The sequence below is a fragment of the Equus quagga genome, chromosome 14, assembly GCF_021613505.1.
Source record: "Equus quagga isolate Etosha38 chromosome 14, UCLA_HA_Equagga_1.0, whole genome shotgun sequence".
Taxonomy (NCBI): domain Eukaryota; kingdom Metazoa; phylum Chordata; class Mammalia; order Perissodactyla; family Equidae; genus Equus; species Equus quagga.
In genome coordinates this window covers 96,552,422-96,573,288 of record NC_060280.1, presented here as the reverse complement: position 1 = coordinate 96,573,288, position 20,867 = coordinate 96,552,422, and the positions used below count along the sequence as shown (strand labels likewise).

The 20,867-nt window shown below is 66.4% G+C and overlaps 3 protein-coding genes across 15 annotated transcripts in view; 1 reads left to right on the top strand and 2 right to left on the bottom strand.

Annotated features, from left to right (window-relative positions):
• Window positions 1-1,613: 1,613 nt before the first annotated feature.
• PCSK4 (proprotein convertase subtilisin/kexin type 4) lies at window positions 1,614-12,298 on the bottom strand. Of its 6 annotated transcripts, XM_046685967.1 has the most exons (16): window positions 11,247-12,298; window positions 9,888-10,121; window positions 8,024-8,128; window positions 6,444-6,536; window positions 6,243-6,371; window positions 6,083-6,159; window positions 5,912-6,000; window positions 5,541-5,713; window positions 5,239-5,451; window positions 4,336-4,436; window positions 4,156-4,259; window positions 3,971-4,088; window positions 3,378-3,596; window positions 3,039-3,163; window positions 2,452-2,574; window positions 1,614-2,348 (listed from the first exon to the last, which is right to left on the bottom strand). In XM_046685967.1, exons 4-16 carry the CDS (start codon window positions 6,480-6,482, stop codon window positions 1,906-1,908), a joined length of 1,953 nt encoding a protein of 650 aa, XP_046541923.1. In that variant the 5' UTR covers window positions 6,483-6,536; window positions 8,024-8,128; window positions 9,888-10,121; window positions 11,247-12,298; the 3' UTR covers window positions 1,614-1,905. The 6 variants fall into 6 exon arrangements, with proteins under 6 accessions (XP_046541923.1, XP_046541922.1, XP_046541924.1 ...); XM_046685966.1 differs by having other exon boundaries at window positions 9,888-12,298; XM_046685968.1 differs by lacking the exon at window positions 9,888-10,121.
• REEP6 (receptor accessory protein 6) lies at window positions 9,448-13,753 on the top strand. Its single transcript, XM_046685979.1, has 5 exons — window positions 9,448-9,647; window positions 12,320-12,413; window positions 12,499-12,637; window positions 12,916-13,084; window positions 13,584-13,753. Exons 1-5 carry the CDS (start codon window positions 9,533-9,535, stop codon window positions 13,619-13,621), a joined length of 555 nt encoding a protein of 184 aa, XP_046541935.1. The 5' UTR covers window positions 9,448-9,532; the 3' UTR covers window positions 13,622-13,753.
• A 2,863-nt stretch (window positions 13,754-16,616) lies between these two features.
• ADAMTSL5 (ADAMTS like 5) overlaps window positions 16,617-20,867 on the bottom strand; it is a 9,932-nt gene continuing 5,681 nt past the window's right edge. For 3 of the 8 annotated variants that reach the window (XM_046685972.1, XM_046685973.1, XM_046685971.1), the window contains 3 exons: window positions 20,545-20,752; window positions 20,402-20,473; window positions 16,618-20,175 (listed from right to left, as the gene is read on the bottom strand). In XM_046685972.1, coding sequence (XP_046541928.1) covers window positions 19,433-20,175; window positions 20,402-20,473; window positions 20,545-20,752 — 1,023 coding nt within the window. In that variant the 3' untranslated portion in view covers window positions 16,618-19,432. Of the gene's footprint in view, window positions 20,176-20,401; window positions 20,474-20,544; window positions 20,753-20,867 lie in introns of all 8 variants that reach the window. The other 5 variants (XM_046685975.1, XM_046685976.1, XM_046685977.1 and 2 more) reach the window with 3 other exon arrangements.

The following is a 20,867-nucleotide window of genomic DNA, read 5'->3' as shown; positions in this document are numbered from 1 at the left end:
TCCCGCCCACCTCTTAAAGGGGCCGCGCCCGCGAGGGTCCCGGAGCGATCCGACAGGAGGAGCGGCTGGACCCGAAGGCGCTCCGGGCCTGGACGCGCACGGGGTGGCGTCGGGTCCACTCCCGGCCCCCTTCGCTGCGTAACGAAGTATCTGAGGGCCTGCTTTTCTGCAAAAGGGGGACACAGCCCGCAACCCACGTGGCTGTCGTGGGAAGAAAGTTACCGTCCACGCGGGGTGGCCCGGTGCACGGTGGGCGCTCAGGGAGGGCCAGCTGCGCCAACGACCAGCGAGGTGGCAGGACGCACGTCAGCGTCTCGCCTGCCAGATCGCGGTCAAGGTCGCCTCTCCGTCTCTACACCCCTTCCCCACCCAAGGTGGGAGACCGGGCGGGCGGCCGCTGGACCCGTCATCTTGCCTCTCCGCTCAAGGATGGGGAGACAGGCTCAGCGCAGAGGGCGGGTTTTGTGTTTTTAACATCTTTACCGAATGTGATTTATAAACCATAAAGTTCACCTGTTCGAAGTGTACGACTTAATAGTTTGGGGTTATACATATGTATTTTCAGAGTTGGGCAACTATCAGCACAGTCTAATTCTAGAACATTCTCATCATCCCAAAAGTAACCCCGTCCCCCGTTAGCAATGACTCCCCGCCCCATCCCCTGACACCCACGCTCTCTCTCTGTGGATCTGCCTGTTCTGGACATTTCATGTTAATGGGATCACACACCGTGCGTGATTCTCGTGATTCTCCAAAGCATTTTGTGGAGCAGGTTTGGTGCTGGTGCACAGGTGAGGCCCCCGCGGCTCCGAGAGCGAGCCTGGCCCTGGACACGCAGCCTGACCCTGCCAGGGCCGGGCTTGACCTCAGGCCTAAGCCCAGAGCCAGGGGCCAAGCTGGGTCCCCACCCCACTGGTGTGTGTGAGGACAGAGAATGGACTCAGTAGTTGTCTCTGTGGCCCGGCGCCCCCTTTCCCACCTCCCCCACCCCCACCCCTGAGGATCCCCTTTCCCTCCGGAGAGGTGGAGAACCCATTGTACAGATGGGGAAGTCCAGGCTGGGGGGTGAGGGCAACGTGCCTGCAGCCCACGATTCCCTCCGTCCCCCCAGGACCCTCGGAGGACAGAGAAGTACAATTATCGGAAACTTGCAGGCCTGCTGATGGGTGGAACAGCCCTGCAATTTGTTGTTTGCATCTCACACTTCTGTTCGTCCCCGTATTGGAGAGAAACTCGGCCGACGGGCTGGAGGAGGGAGCCCAGGGCGACCTCGGGATGAGGTGGGGCAGCGGGCCGTGTTCTGGTATCACTTGGGGACCCCGCTCCCCAGTGCCGCCCCCCTTTGTGGGCTCTGGGTCCTCGGGGGGGGGGGGGGAGGCTGATGCCCGGGAAAGGCAGTTTCCGAGCGGGATACAGGGGAACCTCCCCACCGAGTGGTGGGGACGGCGGCCCACGCGTGCCTCAAAGCAGACGGCAGCCTTGGCACCTCCTATTCAACCTTTATTTGCAAACTCTGAGGTGAGACACAGTGCCAAGGCCCTGGACGGCCTCCTTTGTTCTCCCCTCACCTTCCCCGGGGTTCTGGGGCCGGGAAAGGGTGGTGGTCATGGGTGGCCTCTGCCCCATCCCACCCCCTCCCCACCCCAAACTATGTATCTAGACTTTTCTCTGTCTCTTTCACCTGGACCTGCCAAGGCCGGGTTGCAGGGCTCCACACGGCCCAGCCAGGGGCTGCTGGGGGTAGGTCCTGGCCCCTGGGGGGCCAGTCTGGACGCGGGAGCGCAGCAGTGGTGCCCACAGGGCCCTAGACCGAGGGGCACATGGGCTCTGCCAGTGCCACGTCTCAGCGTTGCAGCCAGCAGCTGGGCCTGGGGTGGTGAGGGGGGCTTCCCCGGCGCGGGGGGCTCACACAGGGCGGGGGGCAGTCTGCGGGGAGGACGCCGCGGAGGAGGGGCCTCCAGCAGGCCACGGCCAGCAGGGCCAGCACCAGGGCCTGAGCCAGGCGGCGGCAGCGGTGGGGGCGATGGGGGCGTTGGGGGCGGGGGGCGGCAGGGCTTGGGGCGCGGGGGGCGCGGGGGGCGCGGGGGACGGGGCCGTCAGGGGCGTGGGCCGCGAGCAGGAGCCCCGAAGCTCGTCCAGCACGGAGCGCGGGGGGCAGGCGGTGCAGTCGAGCGGGGAACCGCCGCGGCACGTGTCGCAGCTCGGGTGGCAGGCGGAGCAGACGCGCAAGGCGGGCGTGGCGGGGCGCCCGGGCCCGGCGGTCACTGCCTGCCGCGTGTGGTGGAAGTAGCGTGGAGGGCAGTCGGCGACGCAGAGGTGGCCCAGGAGGTAGGCGGGGCTGTGGCATTCTGCACGGGGACACGCACACACGCGACGATGAGCCCGTGGCCCCGGCCCCGCGCCCCATCCCTGGCCACACACGCACACTGCCCGCCGCCTCCCAGCACTCACCCTGGCACAGCCCCTCCGGGTCCCGCTGCACGCACGCGCTGCTGGTCACCTGGGGGCTGGGGGCCCGCGCCATCATGTCCTCGGTGGTCCCGTACAGCAGCAGCGTGTAGTGGTACAGCATCCCTGGGCAGGGGTCGCGGTGGGCATGGGAGGAGGGGAGAGAGGCTGTTGGCGGCCGGTCCTGCCACGCTGCGCCCCTCCCCCAAGACAACCCCCGCACCCCCAGGCCCAGACTCGGATGTGCCCTGAATGCTGCACACCCACTGCGCGCTGGGAACTGGACACCTGCATCGCCTGGCAGCTAGATACCTACTACGTGCTGGTAGCCACACACCTACTGTGTGCTGGTAACTGGACACCTACTTCTCCAGGGTAAAAACACACCTACTGCGTGCTACCAGCTGAACACCTACTGTGTGCTGGTGCCTGGACACCTGTTTCTCCCTGGGGATTGGACATCTACTGTGCACAGACAGGCCTGCTCAGTGTCCCAAGGAGACCCCCTGCAGTGGGATAACTGAGGCCGGCTGCAGAGCCCGCGGCAGAGGTTGGAGGTCGCGTCCCCCCAACCTGTGCCTGCTTCTCACCCGTGTTGAAATAGTAGCCCTTGTTTTGCAGGCCCAGGATCCACAAGCCTTGTGGGTCCTCGTCCCAGAAGTGGGTGGACATGAAGATCCAGTTGTTGTAGCCTTGGCTGCTGACATCCAAGGGTCTGGGACAGACAGACGGGTGGGGGTACCAGGCGGGGGTCTTTGCAACCACAGTCGTAACAGGTCGCTGAGCTACAGTAGGTGTCTGACTGAGGTGCCAAGTGCTAGCCGAGGGACCGGCCCCCATGGGGCTCCAGCCTGTGCAGGCCACACCCGACCCCACGGTGAGCTTGGCCCCTTCCTGTGCAGGCCCACAGGGCCAGGGCCCTCCCGCACCTGATGGCCACGAGTGTGGAGCGGGTGCCCATGGGGCTGGTGAGCGAGATCTCCAGGTCCCCACGGCGGCTGTAGGACAGCGACAGCTGCACCTGCACGTGCTCCAGCGAGCGAATGTGGTTGGCGAGGCCGGCGCAGGCCGACACGTTCTTCCCCACGCGCAGCAGCGGCAGGATGGGGCTGGGGGCAGTGTGGTGGGTGAGGGCCCCTCCTGCTGGCCTGCTGGGGGATGGGCGGCCAGCAGGCGGGGTCTGGGCTCAGATCACGAGGCCTGCCCTCTCACTTTACAGATGGGCAAACTGAGGCCTCAGGGCCCGCCTCCCAGGTGTCTGCCCCCCTGGGTGGTAATGACAGGTGTGGGAGGAGGCCTGGGGGGGGGGGCCGGGGGGGGGGGGGGGCCGGGGGGGGGGGGAGGGGGGGGGGGGGGGGCCGGGAGAGGGGGGCGGGGGGGGGGGTAGGGCTGAGGAGGTGGCAGGGTTGGGGGGAGGGCAGGGGGCATGGCAAGTGTGGGGGGAAGGCTGGGGAGTTGGCGGGTGGGCACGGTGGCTGGGGCTGCTGGTGGGCATACAGATGGTGGCGAGGAGGGCGCTCACGTGGATGTGTGCACGATCTGGATGGCGCACTTCTGCTGGGGCCTTGTGGGCAGCCACGTGCGGGCCATGTCCACCAGCTGCCCGGCGTCCAGCAGCCCGTAGCCATAGTGGTGGCTCACTGTAGGGGGTGCAGCCGTCACCTGCCTGTGCGCGTGCCGTCCCCGCTCCACCCGGCCCGGCCGCACCTTGGCGCCCCACGCCATTGGTCGTCCAGTCCTCGGCCTGGAGTTGTGCTGGCCTGGATGCACGGACCACGAGGTGCTGCATGTCCCTCCAGGTCAGGAACGGGCTGGGGGCGGGCGAGGGCGTGAGCTGGGGCCACGCCGGGGGGCGAGGCAGCAGGCAGGGCCCCCACCGTCACCTACTTGGCCTCCAGAGCCAGGGCGATTATGCCCGCGGCCAGCGGCGCTGAGGCCGAGGTGCCCGTGTGCTTGTCCGTGCACTGGTGGTGCAGGTCCGTGGTGACCTGGGGGCAGAGGGGGCTCAGGGGCTCGATGCCCACGAACACCCGGCCCTCGTTCAAAAACACCCCGGACTAAGCTCAGGAAGCACCAAGGTCGCCAAGAAGACCCGCAGAGCGGACGCCGGAGCAGGGGCTGGGGACGCAGGGCCCTGGGGACACGGGCCCGGGATGGTGACAACTCGGTCCTGGCCTCGACCCGTGTCTGTGTTCCAGGCACTGCAGGGGCAGCCGGGGCAGGAGAGAGGGTGGGGGACAGGAGGGAGAGTCGGGGGGACAGGATGAAAGGTGAGGGGACAGGAGGAAAGGTGGGAGTACAGGAGAGAAGATTGGGGGACAGGAGGGACGGGGAACAGGACGAGTGGGGGACAGAAAGGATGGGGACAGGAGGGAAGGAAGGGGGGACCTGAGGGGCGGGGCCGGGCGGCGCGGGGACAGGGGGCCGGGGCTGGGCGGGGCTGGGCAGGATCAGGGGGCGGGGCCAGGTGGGGCGGGGCCAGGTGGGGCAGGGCGGGGTCGTGGTGGGTGGGGCGGGGCCCAGTGGCGCGGGGCGGGATCAGAGGGCGGGGCCAGGCGATGCAGGGGCGGGGCCGTGGTCGGTGGGGCGGAGGCCAGGCGGCGCCGGGCGGAATCAGAGGGCGGGGCCATGCGGGGCAGGGCGGGGTCGTGGTGGGTGGGGCGGGGCCCGGCGGCGCGGGGCGGGATCAGAGGGCGGGGCCAGGCGGGGCGGGGGCGGGCGGGGGGGGGGGGGGGGGGGGCCCGGCGGCGCGGGGGGGGATCAGGGGGCGAGGCGGGGCGGCGCGCTCACGATCTGCGGGTCCGGAGCCGCGCCGCTGCTGTAGGTGGTGGTGAGCGTGGAGGCGCAGGCCTCGCTGTACCAGGGCACGCGGCCGCGCCGGGTGGCGCTGCCCACCGAGAGCGTGTGGATGCTGTTGGTGTAGCCGTCGCAGTTGCAGTTGTCGTAGTGCAGTCCGCCGTTGCCCGACGCCCAGACGAAGAGCGTGCCCCGCCCGCCGCGGCCCTGCGGACGTGGACACGGGGGACACGGGGACCGGGCGTCGGCCTCATGTGCGCGCGCCCGCCCGGCCCCCGCGGCCCCGCGCCCCTCACCTGGGTCACGCCGCGCCGGAAGGCCTCGCGGGTGAGCACGCCGGGGCCGTCCACCGTGCGCCCGTCGTCCTCGGGGCCCCAGCTGGCGCTGTAGATGTGGATGTGCTGCGGCTGCAGGCTCAGCGACTGGGCCTCGATGACGTCGGTGATGGTGCCGTCCAGCATGCGCACGCCTGCGGTGGGGGCCTTTGCCGCCAGCCCGCCCGCGCCCCCCCACCTGGAGCGAGGTGTCCTCCCGGGCCGGTTCAGCTCCCCCACCCTCAGCTTTCCCCCCTGCTCCATCGGCTGACGCACCCCCCACTGCGTTCCCGGCCACCCAGGGTCACCTGGGCCGGCCTCTGTCCCCGGGCGGGAGGATGGGGATCCGGTACCTCCGATTCGGGCGTTGTAGGCCACTCCGGTGCCGCAGAACCTGTTGTTGGCCATCGCGGCCACCTCCCCAGCACAGCGGGTCCCGTGCCTGGCGCCAGGACAGAGAGGGGGGCCCCCGTCAAGCCCCGCAGCCCCCCGAGGGCCACCCTCATGTGGGACGCACGGCTCACCGGTTCTCATTACTGGGTGTGTATCGCGGCTGGGGGTCTGGGTCGTAGTCGTTGAAGTCGTAGCTGGCCAGGGGGTCCTGGGGGCAGGGTGGGGACGTGAGGGGGTGGGGGCTGGCCACCAGACCTGGGGCAGCCCCTGCCCGGCCCCCCACGAGCTCACGTAGTTGGCCCATAGGTCTGGGTGGTCCTTCTCGATGCCGTCGTCCAAGACAGACACTACGATGCCCTGGCCCGACAGTCCCTGGCCCCAGACCTGCTGGATGTTCAGGTCCGGCTGCACCTCGTTGTTCTGGGGGGACAGGGGGTGGGGATCAGTGGAACTCCAGCCTGGGCCACCCCGCCTGCCCGGCCGGCCGCTTACCATGTACCACTGCCGTGGGAACCAGGGGTCTGTGGGCATCACCAAGGAGCGTTTTACCCGCCGCCGCAGGGTCTGCTGCTGGAACCACTGCACCTAGAGGGGGACAAGCCACTGCAGGGGCTGGACCCACCGTCCAAGGGGACCTGCCCCTTCCCAGCCCTTCCCGCCAATTCCCGGTCACCGGGCCCTAGTCTGCCTCCAGGGCCTGTGCAGCTTCCTCCCGGGCTCCGTCCGTGGGGCAGCAGTTGGAGTGGGACATGTGTCTGGGCTGTCCGCTGTTTGTCCCAGGGTCTTCATGATGTGGGCAGGGGCCGGGACCCCATATTTGCTGGGGCTGCTCTTCGGGGTCCCCACATACCTGGGGCTCCGCCTTCAGAGAGGCCGAGGCCCTCGGTGCACCCAACCCCAGGGTCCACGGATGTGTGGCTGCTGCCCGGGGTGGCTGGGGCACCTGGGCTCCCGACCCTGCCCCTACCCCTGGCCCTGTTTTAGAATCCCTCTGTCCAAGACCTTCCCACTGCCCCCTGCATCTCTGCTTCCCCAATGCAGTACACCCCTGCGTGGCCATACCCACCTCCTCCCTGGTCCCCCATCTGCCCCCCTTTCCTCTGCAACCTACTCTCAGCACACTCTCTGTTGACACCCTTCTGTGGCTCCCCACCACCCTCTCCAGGGCCACAAGGCCTCCTGCTGTCTGACCCCCACCAGCTCCCTCTGCTGTAACCACAGCAGCTGCCTCACCCCAGGGCCTTTGCATATGCTGTTCTGCCTGCCCAGGGTTTCTCTTCCTCAGACCTTTGCCCTTCCTCCTTCTCCGTGGTTGATCTCCCTCCCACCCCACAAGCCAGCTCATGTCCCCTCAGCTCCCATCTCAGCAATTGGGGCCATCATCTCCCCATTTGCTTGGCTCCAGACTTGGGAGCGGGCCCTGATTTTTCTCTCTGTATCGCACACATCCAATCCATCGGCCAGCCCTGACCTCTCCCTGCAAACTGGAACACACTACTCTCTGTCTCTACTGCTCCCGGCCAGTGTTTCCAGCTGTCACGCCTCCAGCCCCCCCACACCCCTTCACGGCTCTCGAGGCCTTGCAGATTCAGCCCCAACTAAAAGGCATCTAAGGCCTTTTCCCAACCTGGCACCTCTCGGAGACGGGTTCTGGCCCCAGTTCAGCCACAGCCTCATCAGGTGATTTCAGACAGGATTCCAACTCTCTGGAGCCGTCTCCTCTGTTGTAAAACCAGCCAATTCCCTCCCCTCCATCCCGTGGGCTAGAATGTCATCTGCCCCTCTTTATGGGGTACTGGGGACCTTGGTCTTTCAGAGTGAGCTCGAACAGTGAAGGGGGAGTGATCAGAAACACCGACTGTGTGCCAGGCTCTGGGGCGAGCGCCTTGCGCATGCATGATCTGTGGCTCTCCCCATCTGGGTCCCCACTGTTTACAGTGGGGGGACAAGCGGACACCAGGACTCAGAAAGAGCAGATGACTTGCTGAAGATCACACAGCCATTCCTGACAATCACAAGAATAACAGGAGGTGACCGAGACCTCGAGGGGGCAGCCCTGAGGCCGGGCTCACCTTGGGGTCTTTCTTCAGCCACAGGCGGTGGCCCCAGTGGGGGCTCAGGGACTGCTGGACCACGCCCCGGTGCCGCAGGTGGAAGTATTCCCCGTCCGAGAAGATCTAGCAATGTGGGGGAGCAGTCGCAACGCTGGGACCCAGCTCCCTCAACGGAGCCCCCCAAGGACAGGGGCCGGGCCCCTTGCTTGCATCCTCCCCTAACCAGGTGCCCAGGTCGGGGCTTCAGGGGTCCCAGCATCGGAAGTTGGTCGAGACAGGGGTGGACTGTAGGCTCTTGACATCAGGGGACCAGGGGGGCCTCTTCTCGTCTGTAGGGTCTGGGGTCGTCCAGCCTCTACCCCCTCCGATTCATCCGGGGCCCACCCACCTGCCCCAGGTTAACGAAGCCGAATTTGCGCGCCAGGCGCTCGGCCTCCTGGTAACCCTGGGACACCCGCACGGCCCAGCTGCTGACATAGATGGGGGCCCGGGCCGAAGCCCACCCCACAGCCAGGGGGCCAACGAGGGCCAGGCCCAGGGCCAAGGCCAGGCGCAGCCAGAGAGCTGTCCCGGTGGGCCACATGGCGGCGGGGGCGGGGCGGGGGCGGGGCCTCCGGAAGCCCCTCCCCATGGCCAAACCGCCGAGTCGGCCCAAGCGCCCGCCCCACCCCTGTCGCCATGGCAACCCAGATGGACTTCAACTCCCAGGGGGCTTTGCGGCTTCCCCCCCGCCCCCCGCCCGCGGAGGAGCGCAAAGATCCGACAGCAATGAGGGTCGACATCAGCCCACACTGGCTTTCCGCAGACCCAAACCCTATGGAGCCTCAGTCTCCCCATCTGTACAAGGACCCAAACCTTCCGTCCCAGAAGACCGCTTCACTGACGCTATAATTGGCCCCGCCCCTTTACCTGTCCCCGCCCACTTTCCTACACACCCTTCCCTGTAGAAGCAGCCCTGCCTCCTCTCTGGTCCAATCAGAATTGTCCTTTCCCAAGACATTTAGCCCCGCCCCTCATCTCAGCCACGCCTTCTTTACTTTAGCCCCGCCCCTCCTCTGTTCTCGCCAATGAATCCCTTCCGGTTCCTCCAATCAGCTCTGGTCTTCCTCGGGCCCCGCCCACCAGCTCCGCCCCCTAGCACGCGTCTCTCGTCCCCTCCAGCTCCACCCCCAACAACGGCTCAGCCAATAATCCCCCGGCCATGACCCCGCCCCTCCAATCAGCTACGTCTCGCTCCCGCTCGGCCAATCGGCGGCCTCGGCCGCCACGCCCCGCCCCCTCCGTGCGGAGGCGCGGCTGCGGGGGCCGCGGCCCGCCAGAGGGCGATGCGGCGGAGGAGACGGGGCAGGCCCCACCTCCTTTGTCCGCCCTGCCCTCCCATTGGCCGGGGCGGGGGGTCGGGGGCGGAGACCGGCCCGGGGGCGCAGCCGAGCTCTTCGGGCGCGGGGCAGGTGGCGCGCGCGCGGCGGGGCCGGTGCGCGGGGCGGCGGTCGAGCTGGGGCTGCCGGCCCCGGGCCCGCCGGTGCCATGGACGGCCTGCGCCAGCGCCTCGAGCGGCTGCTGGAGCAGAGGAACGTGGTCACCGAGGCGCTCGGGGCGCTCGAAGCCAGGACTGGTGTCGACAAGCGGTACTTGGCCACGGGTGAGCCGTCGCGGGGCGCTCGGGGCCGCCGCCCCATTTCGCCGACGGGCACATCCGGGCCTCCTCGCACCTGCCTCCCTCCGGCCGGCCCGGGCGCGCCCCGTGTCCAGCGCGGAGCCCCGGAGCCCCGGGAGGGCTGGTGGGCGGGTACCCAGGGTCTGCCCGCAGCCCCACCCCTGCCCCCGCCGTGCGACCCCGGGCGAAGGCCACCCCCTCTCTCGGCCCCTGCGGCACCCCCACTCCGGCCTCGGGATCTGGCGGCCGTCCTCTGCCCCCTGCCTCGGGGCCCTGGGTGCCCGCCAGGCCGAAGTCCGGTTCTTCCAGTTGCCCTGCCGGCCCCAGGGGAAGGGGGGACGAGTAGGCAGCCGGTGCCGGTCTCTCAAACTATCTAGTGAGTGCCCCTTAAATGCCTTCCTTTCCTCTTTTGCGGTGCTCCAGGCCCATCGGCTCTGTGGCCTCTTCCAGGAAGCCCCCCTGGAATGAATGACAAGGACATTTTGTCCAGACGCTGGAGTGGGGGGAGGGGGGCTCTGAGTGAGGACAGTGCATACGTTTTGAGCACTTTCTGTGTGCAGATCCTGGAAGTCTACTTTCTTCCCATTTTCCCACCAGCTGGGGGGTTCCTGTGCCAGGCAGCCCAAGGAGGGCCGGAAATCTGTCCCCCCCAGGTCCCCGCTCCTCAGCCCATGTCCACTCAGCCGGGGACCTGCCCCTGGGAACAGGCGCTGACCTCCTCCCTGCTTTTCCACATCCCTGGTACCAGTGGGCGGGGAATTTAGGTCATAGAGCATTGGGGAGGGGCCCGCTCTGGAGGCTGGGGCCACAGGGGGAAACTGAGGCCAGAGAGAAGGGAGCTGTGTGGGAGGCTGGCCCTCCTCCTGCCCTATCTGGAGCCCCCCCCCCCCCCCCCCCAGCCCCCGGGGCCCATCTGTTGCCCATCTCTGGGGCTGTGCCCCGCCCCCCCACCATATCCAAGGTCATCCTCTAGTTGCTGAGGCTGCAGGAAAAGGGATAAAGGGGAAGGTGCCCTCCTGGGACAGCCACTGCTCCGGGACCATCGGACCATCAATTTCCAGGGAAGGGTGGTATTCCCCCACCCCCTCACCCGGAACTCTTGGGCCCCACCCGCCCCACGTGAGCAAATCCCCTGCTCCAGGGAACAGGTGTGGAAACCCAGAGGAGGCGGTGACGGCGCCTCCGGGGCCAGCTGGGGTGGCCCCGCCCCCTCCTGACCCCAGGCCTGGCGGATAAAGAGGAACGCAGGTGGAGGGAGTGGGGGGGGTACTCTGCCCTTTGGTCCCCCGGTGGCCTCTATCATTCTGCAGATAACAGCCTCGGGGAGGAGGTGGGAGGCTGTAAATGCTCCCGGGAGCCCAGAGGCTCCCCCAGTGACCGTGGGGGAGTCCCCCTCCCCGCAGCTTCCGTGTTGCTCGGGACCTTGTGGGAGATAGGGTCCCGCACACAAGAAGCGGTTCATAAATGCAGCAGCTGCCAGGATTGTTCCCAGAGTGGCTCATGCTCCCAGCCCCCTGGCCCTCACTGTCACTCTCTGAGCCCCCCGGGGCCGGGAGTGTGTGCGCGACCGGAGGCGCTCGGTACCTGTGTGGGAAGGCGGGCTCCTGTGTGTCAAAGAGTTGTGTTTAGCTGACCCCACAGCAACCCTCGAGGCAGCTGGGGGCCAGGGATGCAATGCTGCTCAGCCCCCACAGTGTCCAGGACAGCGCCCCCCACAGAGTGACCCGGCCCTGAGTGTCCACAGCGCCAGGACTGAGAAACCCTTGTTGTTAGCGCCATCAAGTGGTCCCAACTCCTTGCGACCCTGTGTCCCGCGGAGGGAGCCCGGCCGGTCTTTCTGTGCCCCCCTCTCCCGTTCCGGCTGTGTCAACAACGCTCCGCGGCCATTCACGGGGTTTTCGTGGCCAGTTTTTCCGGAAGTGGGCGGCAGGTCCTTCTTCCTGGTCCGTCTGAGTCTGGGAGCTGCGCTGACACCCGCCCACTGCAGGTGACTCTGCTGGTGTTTGAAATCCCGGTGGCACAGCTTTCAGCGTCACAGCCACATGTGGCTGCCACAGCGTGACAACCGACAGACGGGCAGTGTGGTTCCCTGACCGGGAAAGGAACCCGGGTCTTGGCGATGAGAGCCCCGGGTCTCACCCCCTCGAGCATCCGAGCTGGCTTGAAAAGCACCACACTAAGATTAAGAAAAGCTAAAAATGCTGTGCCTTTCTCTGCTCGCCAGGAATCACAGTTTAGTGACAGGATGGCCTCACTTTCAGGTTTTTCTCCCATTACTTATATTCAGACGCTGGCCTCTTGTGCCCAGCCCCTCCCATAGGACCGAGAGTGAGGTGGGTATAATCAAAGATGATCACTTATTCATTCAACAAATGTTTATTGGGCATCTACTCCGTACCTACCAGGGCGAGGTCCCTGCTGGCCTGTGGGGGAGACCGACATGTTGGCTGGTTGCTGGCACGTGACTTGGGGTTCAGGGCCATGGTGGCGGTCGCCCATGTGCTACGGGGGCAACTAGCATATCGGAGAGGGGTTGCTGAGGCTTCTGGGAGGACTGACGCCGGCAGACCGCGGGGGCCAGGCCAGGAGGCAGCCCCGGGCGCTGCGGTGTGGGCGCAGAGTCCCTGGGGCCCAGCTCACAGCCGTCTTTTCCGCAGGAGCCGCCACTCTGCTAGGCCTGTATCTTTTGTTCGGTTACGGGGCGTCTCTGTTGTGCAACCTCATCGGCTTTGTATACCCCGCATATGCCTCGTGAGTGCCGCTGGCGGTCCCCGCTGGGGGGCGGGGGGTCGTCCGGGCGCTCCGGCAGCCCCTGACCTTGTGCGCCTCTCCCCAGAGTCAAAGCCATCGAGAGCCCAAACAAAGACGACGATACTGTGTGGCTCACCTACTGGGTGGTGTACGGCCTGTTCGGGCTGGCCGAGTTCTTCAGCGACCTGCTCCTGTCCTGGTTCCCTTTCTACTACGTGGGCAAGGTGGGTGCCGCTGCAACGCTCGGGGACTGCGGGCTCCTGGGGGGGGGTGCGGAGGCTCAGCCCCTTCCCTGGGGATACCGGCCTGGCCAGCGGGGGGGTGTCTGATGGGGGAGGCCCATGTCCATCACAAGGGGTGTCTGACCGGGGAGGCCGGGCCCACCCCAGCACAGTGTCTGACAGTGGAGGCCGGGCCCACCCCAGCACAGTGTCTGATGGGGGAGGCTGGAACCACCGCAAGGGGCTCAGAGTGGCCTAGCGTGACCACCTTGTGCCCGCAGTGCGGCTTCCTGTTGTTCTGCATGGCCCCCGGGCCCTGGAACGGGGCGCACCTGCTGTACCATCGCGTCATCCGCCCGCTGTTTCTAAAGCATCACGAGGCAGTGGACAGCATCGTGAGCGACCTCAGCCGGCGAGCCTTGGACGCGGCGGCCGGAGTAACCCGGGACGGTGGGTGCTCGCAGGGTGCGGGGGTGTCCGTGCATCTCAGTCTCTGTCTGTCCCTCCGTCTGGGCGTCCGCCAGGCCACCCGCCCTGCTCACCTTCACTCCTGGCCCCGCCTCTCTCCGCCTGGTGACGTGGCCGCCGGCGCCGCGCCCCCGCCCTCACTGTCCACCTCTCTCCCGCACGCTCTCGGGGACCAGTCCTGCAGACCCTGGCCCGCAGCCGGGCTCTCGTCACCCCAGCGGCTGCGGCGGGAAGCCCCCCGCTGCCCGCGGAGCCGACCGTACGTAACCCCACCCCCCGGGAGGTAGGGCCTGTGTGTGTGCGCCCGCGTGCGCATGTGCGGGCGTGCATTTATGCATGGGGTGCATGCATGTGTGTGTGTGCCTCTGTCCCTGCCAAGGGTAGCCACTGGCCCCTTGAGCTGGCCCCACGCCGGCCCCCCGTAGCTGAGGACAGCTCCGGGCCCGAGGGCTCTGCCAGACCTGCCTCCCTCTCTCTGCAGCCAAGGCCACCGTGAGCCAACTCCAGAAGGACAAGTGAAGCCCCCGCCCAGCCCGGACACAGACCTGCCTGCCAGCGAGCTGGAGGAGACATCCCCACCCAAGTCTTCCACGGATCCCTCGCCTGACTCCCCAGCGGAGCCCCCCACCAGCCCCGCACCCCCGAGCCAGCCGGCCCCCAGGAGCTCCTCCCGCCCCCACGCCGGCCAGCCCCAGCCTCGCTCCCAGGCCACCCACTTTGCCAGCAGCTCCCAGGTGCCCGGCAAGGCCCAGGGCCGGCCCAGGATACAAGTTAACACCCCCCGCCAGCAGCACCCCCAGCAGCGTCCCCCGACCTCCATCACTTCCTTGGGCCCCTCCCGGCAAGCTGACACCCCCCACCAGCAGCGCCCCCGGCCTTCCATCACTTCCTTGGGCCCCTCCCAGCAAGCCGACGCCCCCCGCCAGCAGCGACCCCGGCCCTCCATCACTTCCTTGGGCCCCTCCCAGCAAGCCGATGCCCCCCGCCAGCAGCGACCCCGGCCCTCCATTACTTCCTTGGGCCCCTCCCAGCCGGCCCACCGGCCCTCAGGCACCGTGCAGCATCACAAGGCCTTCTCCAGCCAGGGAGCCCCCCTTGTGCAGTCCCCCAGCGGCACCGCCATCCCCAACAAGACCCCCAACGGGCCAGGGGACTCGGCCCCCAGGGCCTCCAAGGCCAGCAGGCCGCATGAGAAGCAGTCGCCACCAGAGGCCACGGGCAGCACTTCGGTGCCCGAGCTGTCCGCCTCCTGCCCATCCGAGTCCTCTCTGGACTCCAGCTCCGAAGCCACCATGGAGGTCACCTGCCGTTGGCCCCACCACAGGCACGGCCTCCGCTACCTGCGGCGCTGCTGGCGGCTGAGGCACATGGCCTGCTAGGGAGACCTCAATAAAGCCCATCTGGACCATTCTCGGCTCCTTCTGTCCAGGGGACGGGGGCTTCACAGAGTCGCCTCCTCTGACCAGGAGCTGATGCCGTGCAGCCCGCTTGACAGAAGAGGAAACTGAGGCCGGGGGAGACACAGCCACCCGCTCCAGATTGAGCCAGATCCAAGATAGGAATTTGGGCCCGCGTCCTGTGTCTGGGAGGGGTCCCAGGAACTGGAGTGGGGCCCCGGCTGGAGATGGGAGGGAAGGGAGCTGAAGAAGGGCGTGTGGTCCCGCCAGTGAGGCCCGCGGCCACCCGGAGCATCGTGGGCATGGGGAGCTCCAGGAGCCACTGTGGATGCGCCCCCCCCTGGTGCTGCGGGAGCCGGACTCACCCACCAGCCTGTCGGGCACGGGGAGTGGGTCGTGCGGTCCATCCAGCGCCCCCTGCAGGCAGCGCAGGGTCAGGCCAGGGAAGCCGTCACCGCGGAGGCCTGGGGGCTGGCGGTCCAGGGAGGCCGGGAGGGGGTGGGCCCTGTCCCGATCCGATGGGATCCAGCAGCCCGTCAACCAGCAGAACAGCCCCTGCTTAAGTTGGGGTCTCAGGAAGCAGGGCCCGAGCGGGAAGCTGGGGGCGGTGGGGCGCTGAGCAGGGAGGTCGTGTCGGCGGGGGGACCCTGGGTGTGAAGTGCGCCTGGACTCGGCTCTACCTGGAGCCCAGGGGCCAGGGTTCACGCCCCCCTCTGCCCCCCGTTGGCTCCTCACTCGCTGGCTTCAGCCCACCCCCAGCTGCACCCCCGTGGGTGTCTCCAGGGACGGCCACCACTGGGGAGGCCTGGGGTCGCAGTGTCCCTCGCGGTCCCCATCCACCCGGGCTCTGCGTCCCCCCACAACTCGAGGTGGAAACACAAGAGCTGTCCCTGGGCTGTAACTCAGTGGTTCTAAGCTGGGGGCGATTTCGTCCTGGGGGGTCAGGCGATGTCTGGAGACACTTGATTTCTGTCCGAACATGTCAGCCGAGTCCCACAATCCTCTGACACATCACCCCTCTCCCCCGCCGCCAGCTTTTAGCCGGCCAGCTTGTCCCCAGCCAGTGGTGGCCCCGTCCATCAGAAGTGGCTTTTCCGCAAAGGAGGCAGCCCTGTGTGGCTGCCAACTGCATGGCCCGTGTCCTTGTCCTTGAGATTCCCCCAAGGGAGGAGGAAGCACCAGGCGCTACTGAGGAGCAGTGGGTCTAATTCACTTCTTTGATCCCTCAGCAATTATCGGGCGCCGACTGTATGCCAGGCACTGCTCCAGGAGCCAAGGGCAGGGTGATGACCCAGAGAGATAGGAATCCCTGCTCCCAAGCATTTGGAGAGGCAACAGTAGACATATAGCACATCAGAAGGAGGGCCCCATGAAGGTCACGGGGGTGCCGGGGGGGGGTGGGGAAGGAAATGCGGCCAGGAGGTGGGGGGTGGGGACTGCAATGTCGGGAAGGGCTGGAGAGGCCTCTCTAAGGAAGTGACGTTTCAGCAGAGAAATGACAGAGATGCAGGGGTGAGTCTTGCAAATCCCAGGTAGAGAGAGGCACTCGTGCAAAGGCCCTGAGGCAGGACCACACCTGGCAGGGAGGGCCAGGGCTCAGAGGCCGGCGTGGTGGAGCCGAGCGAGCAAGGGGGCGAGGGGAGGCAAGTCTGGGGGCTGGACGGCCTGACGAGGACTTTGCCTTTTTCTCGGGAGCGGAGGCTTGGCTGGGAAGGAGGGACGGAGGGTAATCATTAATGAACCCCCACCCTGCTGAGAAGTCCAGGGAGCACGGGGACGAGGGCACACACCTGTGTCACCAGGTGGAAATCATGACCTGTGGCCCGCAGATCCGTGTGACCAGCATTCAGCGCTGGGAACCCACCAGGCCAACCCCTCCCAGTCCCTTGCCCCCCTCCCCAGGGCAGCCCCATCCTGACTCTGTTTACTTTGTCCTTGGCCGTCACTCGTGTCACCCACGCGTCTCCGTCCTTTCCTGTCTGACTCACCAGCCGCCGCGGGGGTCTGGACGTCGCTCTTCTTCCTTGCTGGGTAGCGCTCCGTCCTGCGGGTCGGCCACAGCCCATGCACCCCATTCCCCTCCGGGTGGGCATTTCAGTTGTGTCCAGTGTGGGGCTATTATGACTAAAGCTGCGGAACATTCTAGAACCGGCCTCCGGTGAGCAGAGGGCTCCTTTTTCTGCCGTAGCAAATGACTGCAAGACGGGCCACTGAAAGCAACGAGGATTTATTCTCTCACGTTCTGGAGGCCGGACGTCCCAGATCCAGGCGGGCAGGGCTGCTCCCTCCCGAGGCTCCAGGGGAGGGTCCGTCCTGCCTCTCCAGCTTCTAGGGGCTCCAGGCGTCTCTGGGCGTGTGGCCACGTCCCCCAGTCTCTGCCTCCAGTGTCCCGTGGCCTCTCCTCTGTGTGTCTCTTATGAGGACATTTGTCATTGGGTTTAGGGCCCACCCAGATAAGCCAGGATGACCTCATCTTGAGACCTTTAACTACATCTGCAAAGTCCACTTTTCCAAATAAAGTACCTTCCCGGGGTCTGGGGGCTGGGCCGTGGAGCGCGCCGTCCTCCCGAGCGGACACACCAGACCGTCTTCCGACGCGGTTATGCCCACATCCCCGCACGTGCCTGTCGCCGTGGGACCAGCTGGGGCCTTTGGCAGCTCCTTGACCACCCCCGTGCGCTCCTGCAGGTCAGGCATCCCGGACGGGGTCCCCGAGAGAGAAGGGCGGCAGCTGCAGATGACAGGGGCTCGCTGTCCGCCAAGAATTAGAGACGGGAGCAAAAGCAAGTGCGGGGCGGGTGCAAACCGTCTTTTTCTGGGCTAAGGAAGAAACTGTGCCGTTCCCGCCGTTCCACTGACACAGACGCGGCCTTGACCTTGCCCCGTTTTATGTCTCTATAAACGTCGCCTCCTGCGGGAAGTCGGTTGGGAGAATCCCCATTTCTGGAGCGAGGACTCCGCTCCTCTGAGAGGACGTGCCCTCTGGGGTCCCCGTGGTCCCTGGGGCGCTGTGTCACGCTCTCACCCACACGGGCCCATGCACCCTCCGGGGACACGGTAAACAGCACAAAGAGCTGGGGCTGGAAAGACGACAAAGCAGAATTCAGTCACTTTGTTGCCATCACTCTGTGTCACCGCCCACAGTTTTTATTCGTGTTTACATGTAAAGCAGCAAACAGCGCACGGTCTCGCTCGGCCAGCACGAACTCTGGTTCCGGGTGACATTTGTTGCAGAATTTGAGAATCTTGAGAATTACAATTTCTTCTCTCTTTAAATTGTTTTTAAAGCTAAAGAGCAGAGCAGGAAACCTTGTGACATCCACGGCCCACTGTTTCCCCCCCCCATCACTAACTGGATACAATGTTGCCTTCCTGGGGCTGGAAAGAGCCAGGGCCACAAGGCCCCCACTCAGGGGGCGCCAGGCCGGCCTGCCAGAGTGGACCCCGCGGCCGGCGGGTGAGGGGCGCCCGGCTGAGAGCTGGTGGCGGGGCTGCCCAGGATCCCAGAGCTGAGAGGGTGGAGACCCCGATCCTGGACACGTCCCCACACCTAGCATGGCTGAGGGCCCCCTCGGTCTAACAGTGGGGGGCAGGGTAATGGTGGCAGGGGTGGGAGGGGGCGCCGGGTGGGCACTGGTGAAGGAGGCCAGCGGGTGGTGAGGGGCGGTCCCGGGACAGGAAACGAGAGAAGTGGGTGTCATGGGCCGGTGGGCTTGCGTCCCTTGTGGGCTGCAGGCCCCATGGTGGGGATGAGGCTGGAATCCCTTCTCCCTGTGTCCTGCCACCAGGGGGGCCCTGGCCCGGCGCCTCCCTCCAGACCTGTGCCCCGCTTGACCCCCAGGAGTGGGGCATCCAGGGGTCCTCCACCTTCAGCACTGGTGGCAGATGACAAGGCCAGGCCTGGGACGGCCCAGGCACTGCTGGGTTCCTGGCATACAGTAGGCGCTCAATAAATACTAGCTGGAGGGATGCGTGAATGAAGGCGCGGCTAGGGAAGGAGCTAGGAAGAGACCGGGAGGGGCTGAAAGGGTACTTGCAGATGGGTAAACTGAGGCCCAGAGCGGGCGGGGCCTGGTCCAAGTCACCTGCAAGGTCAGAGGCTGAGCCCATCGAGGCCCACACATCTGCACCCTGTCCTCACTCCCTCCATCCCGCAGCCCAGAGAAAAAGGACCGCGGATGGCACAGAAAAGCAGATCGTCCCAGTGACAGCGCGAGCCGCCCCATCCAGGGTGGGGAGGCAGAAGGGCGGCCTCTCGGGGGCACCCCACAGGGAAGGTTTGCTGAGTGACTGTGTGACACCCCACAGACCGCCCAATTCACACGCCGCCGAGGTCTGCCCTCCCAGCTCCAGAAGAATACATGAGGAGAAGAAAGGCACGAGGACAGGGGACAGGCTGAGAGCAGGGGTCCCTTGGGAGGCCTGAGATGAATGGTCCCCAAGGGGGCACAGGGAGGGGACTCGGGGCCTATGAAGCCCCGCTGACTCCTCTCCTCCCCCCATCCTCATATATTCCCTGTCCCCCCTCCACACACAGGGTCAGACACGCTGAGGGAGGTGGGCTGGATCAGGAGGCGGAGGGGATGGGGTGCATGTCACCACACCTGGATGCGCTGTGAGAGCGCGATTATGGATCCGACTACCAGCGCACCCCCAAGGCTCTGTGGCCGAGTACGTGTCCTTGTTAAAGTGCTTGTAAAAATTAAATAGGAATAAAAACGGGGGAACGGGGGGGCCATGCCTGTTTGTGACAGTGTCTCTGAAGATGTGAGGGTACGTGTGTAAGTGGCAGCAAGAAGGGAGAGCACAGAGCAACAGAGAGTTAAACAGTGATGAGCTTCCTGGCTGCCAGAGCAAGAAGGGGAACTGACACATCACAGTGTCCTGTTAGTCAAGCCTTCCTCTGGGCCATGCTTGGTTTGTGACAGTGTCTCTAAGTAAATGAGTGTGAGGCAAGGGGAATAAAAGCAGACGCAAAATTTCTGAGTGTGAAATAGCAATGAGTTTCCTGGCAGCCAGGGTGAGAAAGGAAATAAGAGAGTCTGTTCAGTGTGTCCTCACCAGGGCCTGCCTGCTTATGACAGTGGATCTGACTGTGTGCAGGGGTGTCTAAATGTGTGTGACAGGGAGTCACCCAGCTTCGAGAAGGAGATATTTCTGAGCTCCCTGGAAGCCAGGGCGAGAGGGGAAATATGTTGAGTTTGAGCCCGGTCGGGTGTGTCTTTCTTGCTGTGCGAGGCAAGGGCCTGGTCCAGGCTCTCAGACAGGGCAGCGCCGGGCGGCCAGGCGCACGCGGCTGTCCTCGGCGGGGCTCCAGGGCCGGGCATAGCCAGCATGGGGCAGCAGCAACCGGTCCTGAGTGCCGTCGGGGCTGACGAGGCGCTGCACGGCCAGCAGGTACTCGCGGTGCAGGGCCAGCGGCGGGCAGGGGCAGCGGCCCGGCGCCCACACGTACTCGAGGGCCCGCAGCGGCGAGCGGTTCTTGTAGACGAGCTGCACACGCACCTCGTAGCGGGTCTCCTGGGCCTGGCGCAGGCGGCCCAGGACTTGGGCCCGGAACACTGTGGGCAGGGCGGTGCTGAGGCTGGCCAGCCACTCCGTCCTGGGCACCCACCCACGCGCCCACCGCCAGACGAGGGTGACCAGGGTTCAGGGGGCCCTGGGGGCCCCCGAGGACTGTGGAGACAGGACTGGGGTCAGCCGAGGCCTGGGGTCAGGGTCAGGTCCAGGGTCAATGAAGGGTTAGGGGTCAGATTAGGGCAAAGGGTCAGATCAAGGAGTCCAATGAGGCTCAGAAGAAGGGGTCAAGTTGGAGTCGGGTCAAGGAACCGAGGGTACGTTCGGATAGGGTCAGAGGTCAGCAGGACAGGGGCCAGGTGAGGGTGGGGTCGGGGTCTCTCACCGAAGTCGCTGCCGCAGTAGTGGAGCAGCCGGTGGGCACGACCGCGAGAGTCGGGGCAGGGTGGGCAGGGGTCTGTGGGGGGGCGCAGTCAGGGGCACAGGCCCTGCTCCCTGCTCCCCGCCCCCCGGCCGGCCCCACCTCACCTGGGGCAGGGGTCAGGGGTCGTGGGGGGCCAGCCGCGGGGGCCGCGGGGGCCACGGGGGACTCTGGGGTCTGAGGTTCCACCTCCCGAGGCTGTGGCTGCCGCGGGGACCAGCCCAGGGCCTGCGCCCGTGCCTGGAAGGGGCCATAGAGCTCCCGGGGGAGCCAGAACTCGAACTCGATGCCGGGGTTGGGCTCCTGCAGGAGGACCTGAGGGGGTGTCACACGCCAGGGAGCCACACTCAACCATGGCCCTGCCTCCCCCCTCTGACTCTCCATCCCCAGCCTCCTCCCTCTGACCCTCTGTCCCCAGCCTCCTCCCTCT

What these genes read in the sequence shown, in the direction of transcription:
- REEP6 (XM_046685979.1), top strand. Translation starts at nt 9,533, where the DNA reads ATGGACGGCCTGCGCCAGCGCCTCGAGCGGCTGCTGGAGCAGAGGAAC. An exon ending in CAAGCGGTACTTGGCCACGG is followed by an intron (nt 9,648 to 12,319) that starts GTGAGCCGTCGC and finishes TCTTTTCCGCAG; the next exon opens with GAGCCGCCACTCTGCTAGGC. An exon ending in GGCCGGAGTAACCCGGGACG is followed by an intron (nt 13,085 to 13,583) that starts GTGGGTGCTCGC and finishes CTCTCTCTGCAG; the next exon opens with CCAAGGCCACCGTGAGCCAA.
- PCSK4 (XM_046685964.1), bottom strand. Translation starts at nt 8,588, where the DNA reads ATGTGGCCCACCGGGACAGCTCTCTGGCTGCGCCTGGCCTTGGCCCTG. An exon ending in TCCCACGGCAGTGGTACATG is followed by an intron (nt 6,372 to 6,443) that starts GTAAGCGGCCGG and finishes CTGTCCCCCCAG; the next exon opens with AACAACGAGGTGCAGCCGGA. An exon ending in CCCGGAGGGGCTGTGCCAGG is followed by an intron (nt 2,349 to 2,451) that starts GTGAGTGCTGGG and finishes GTCCCCGTGCAG; the next exon opens with AATGCCACAGCCCCGCCTAC.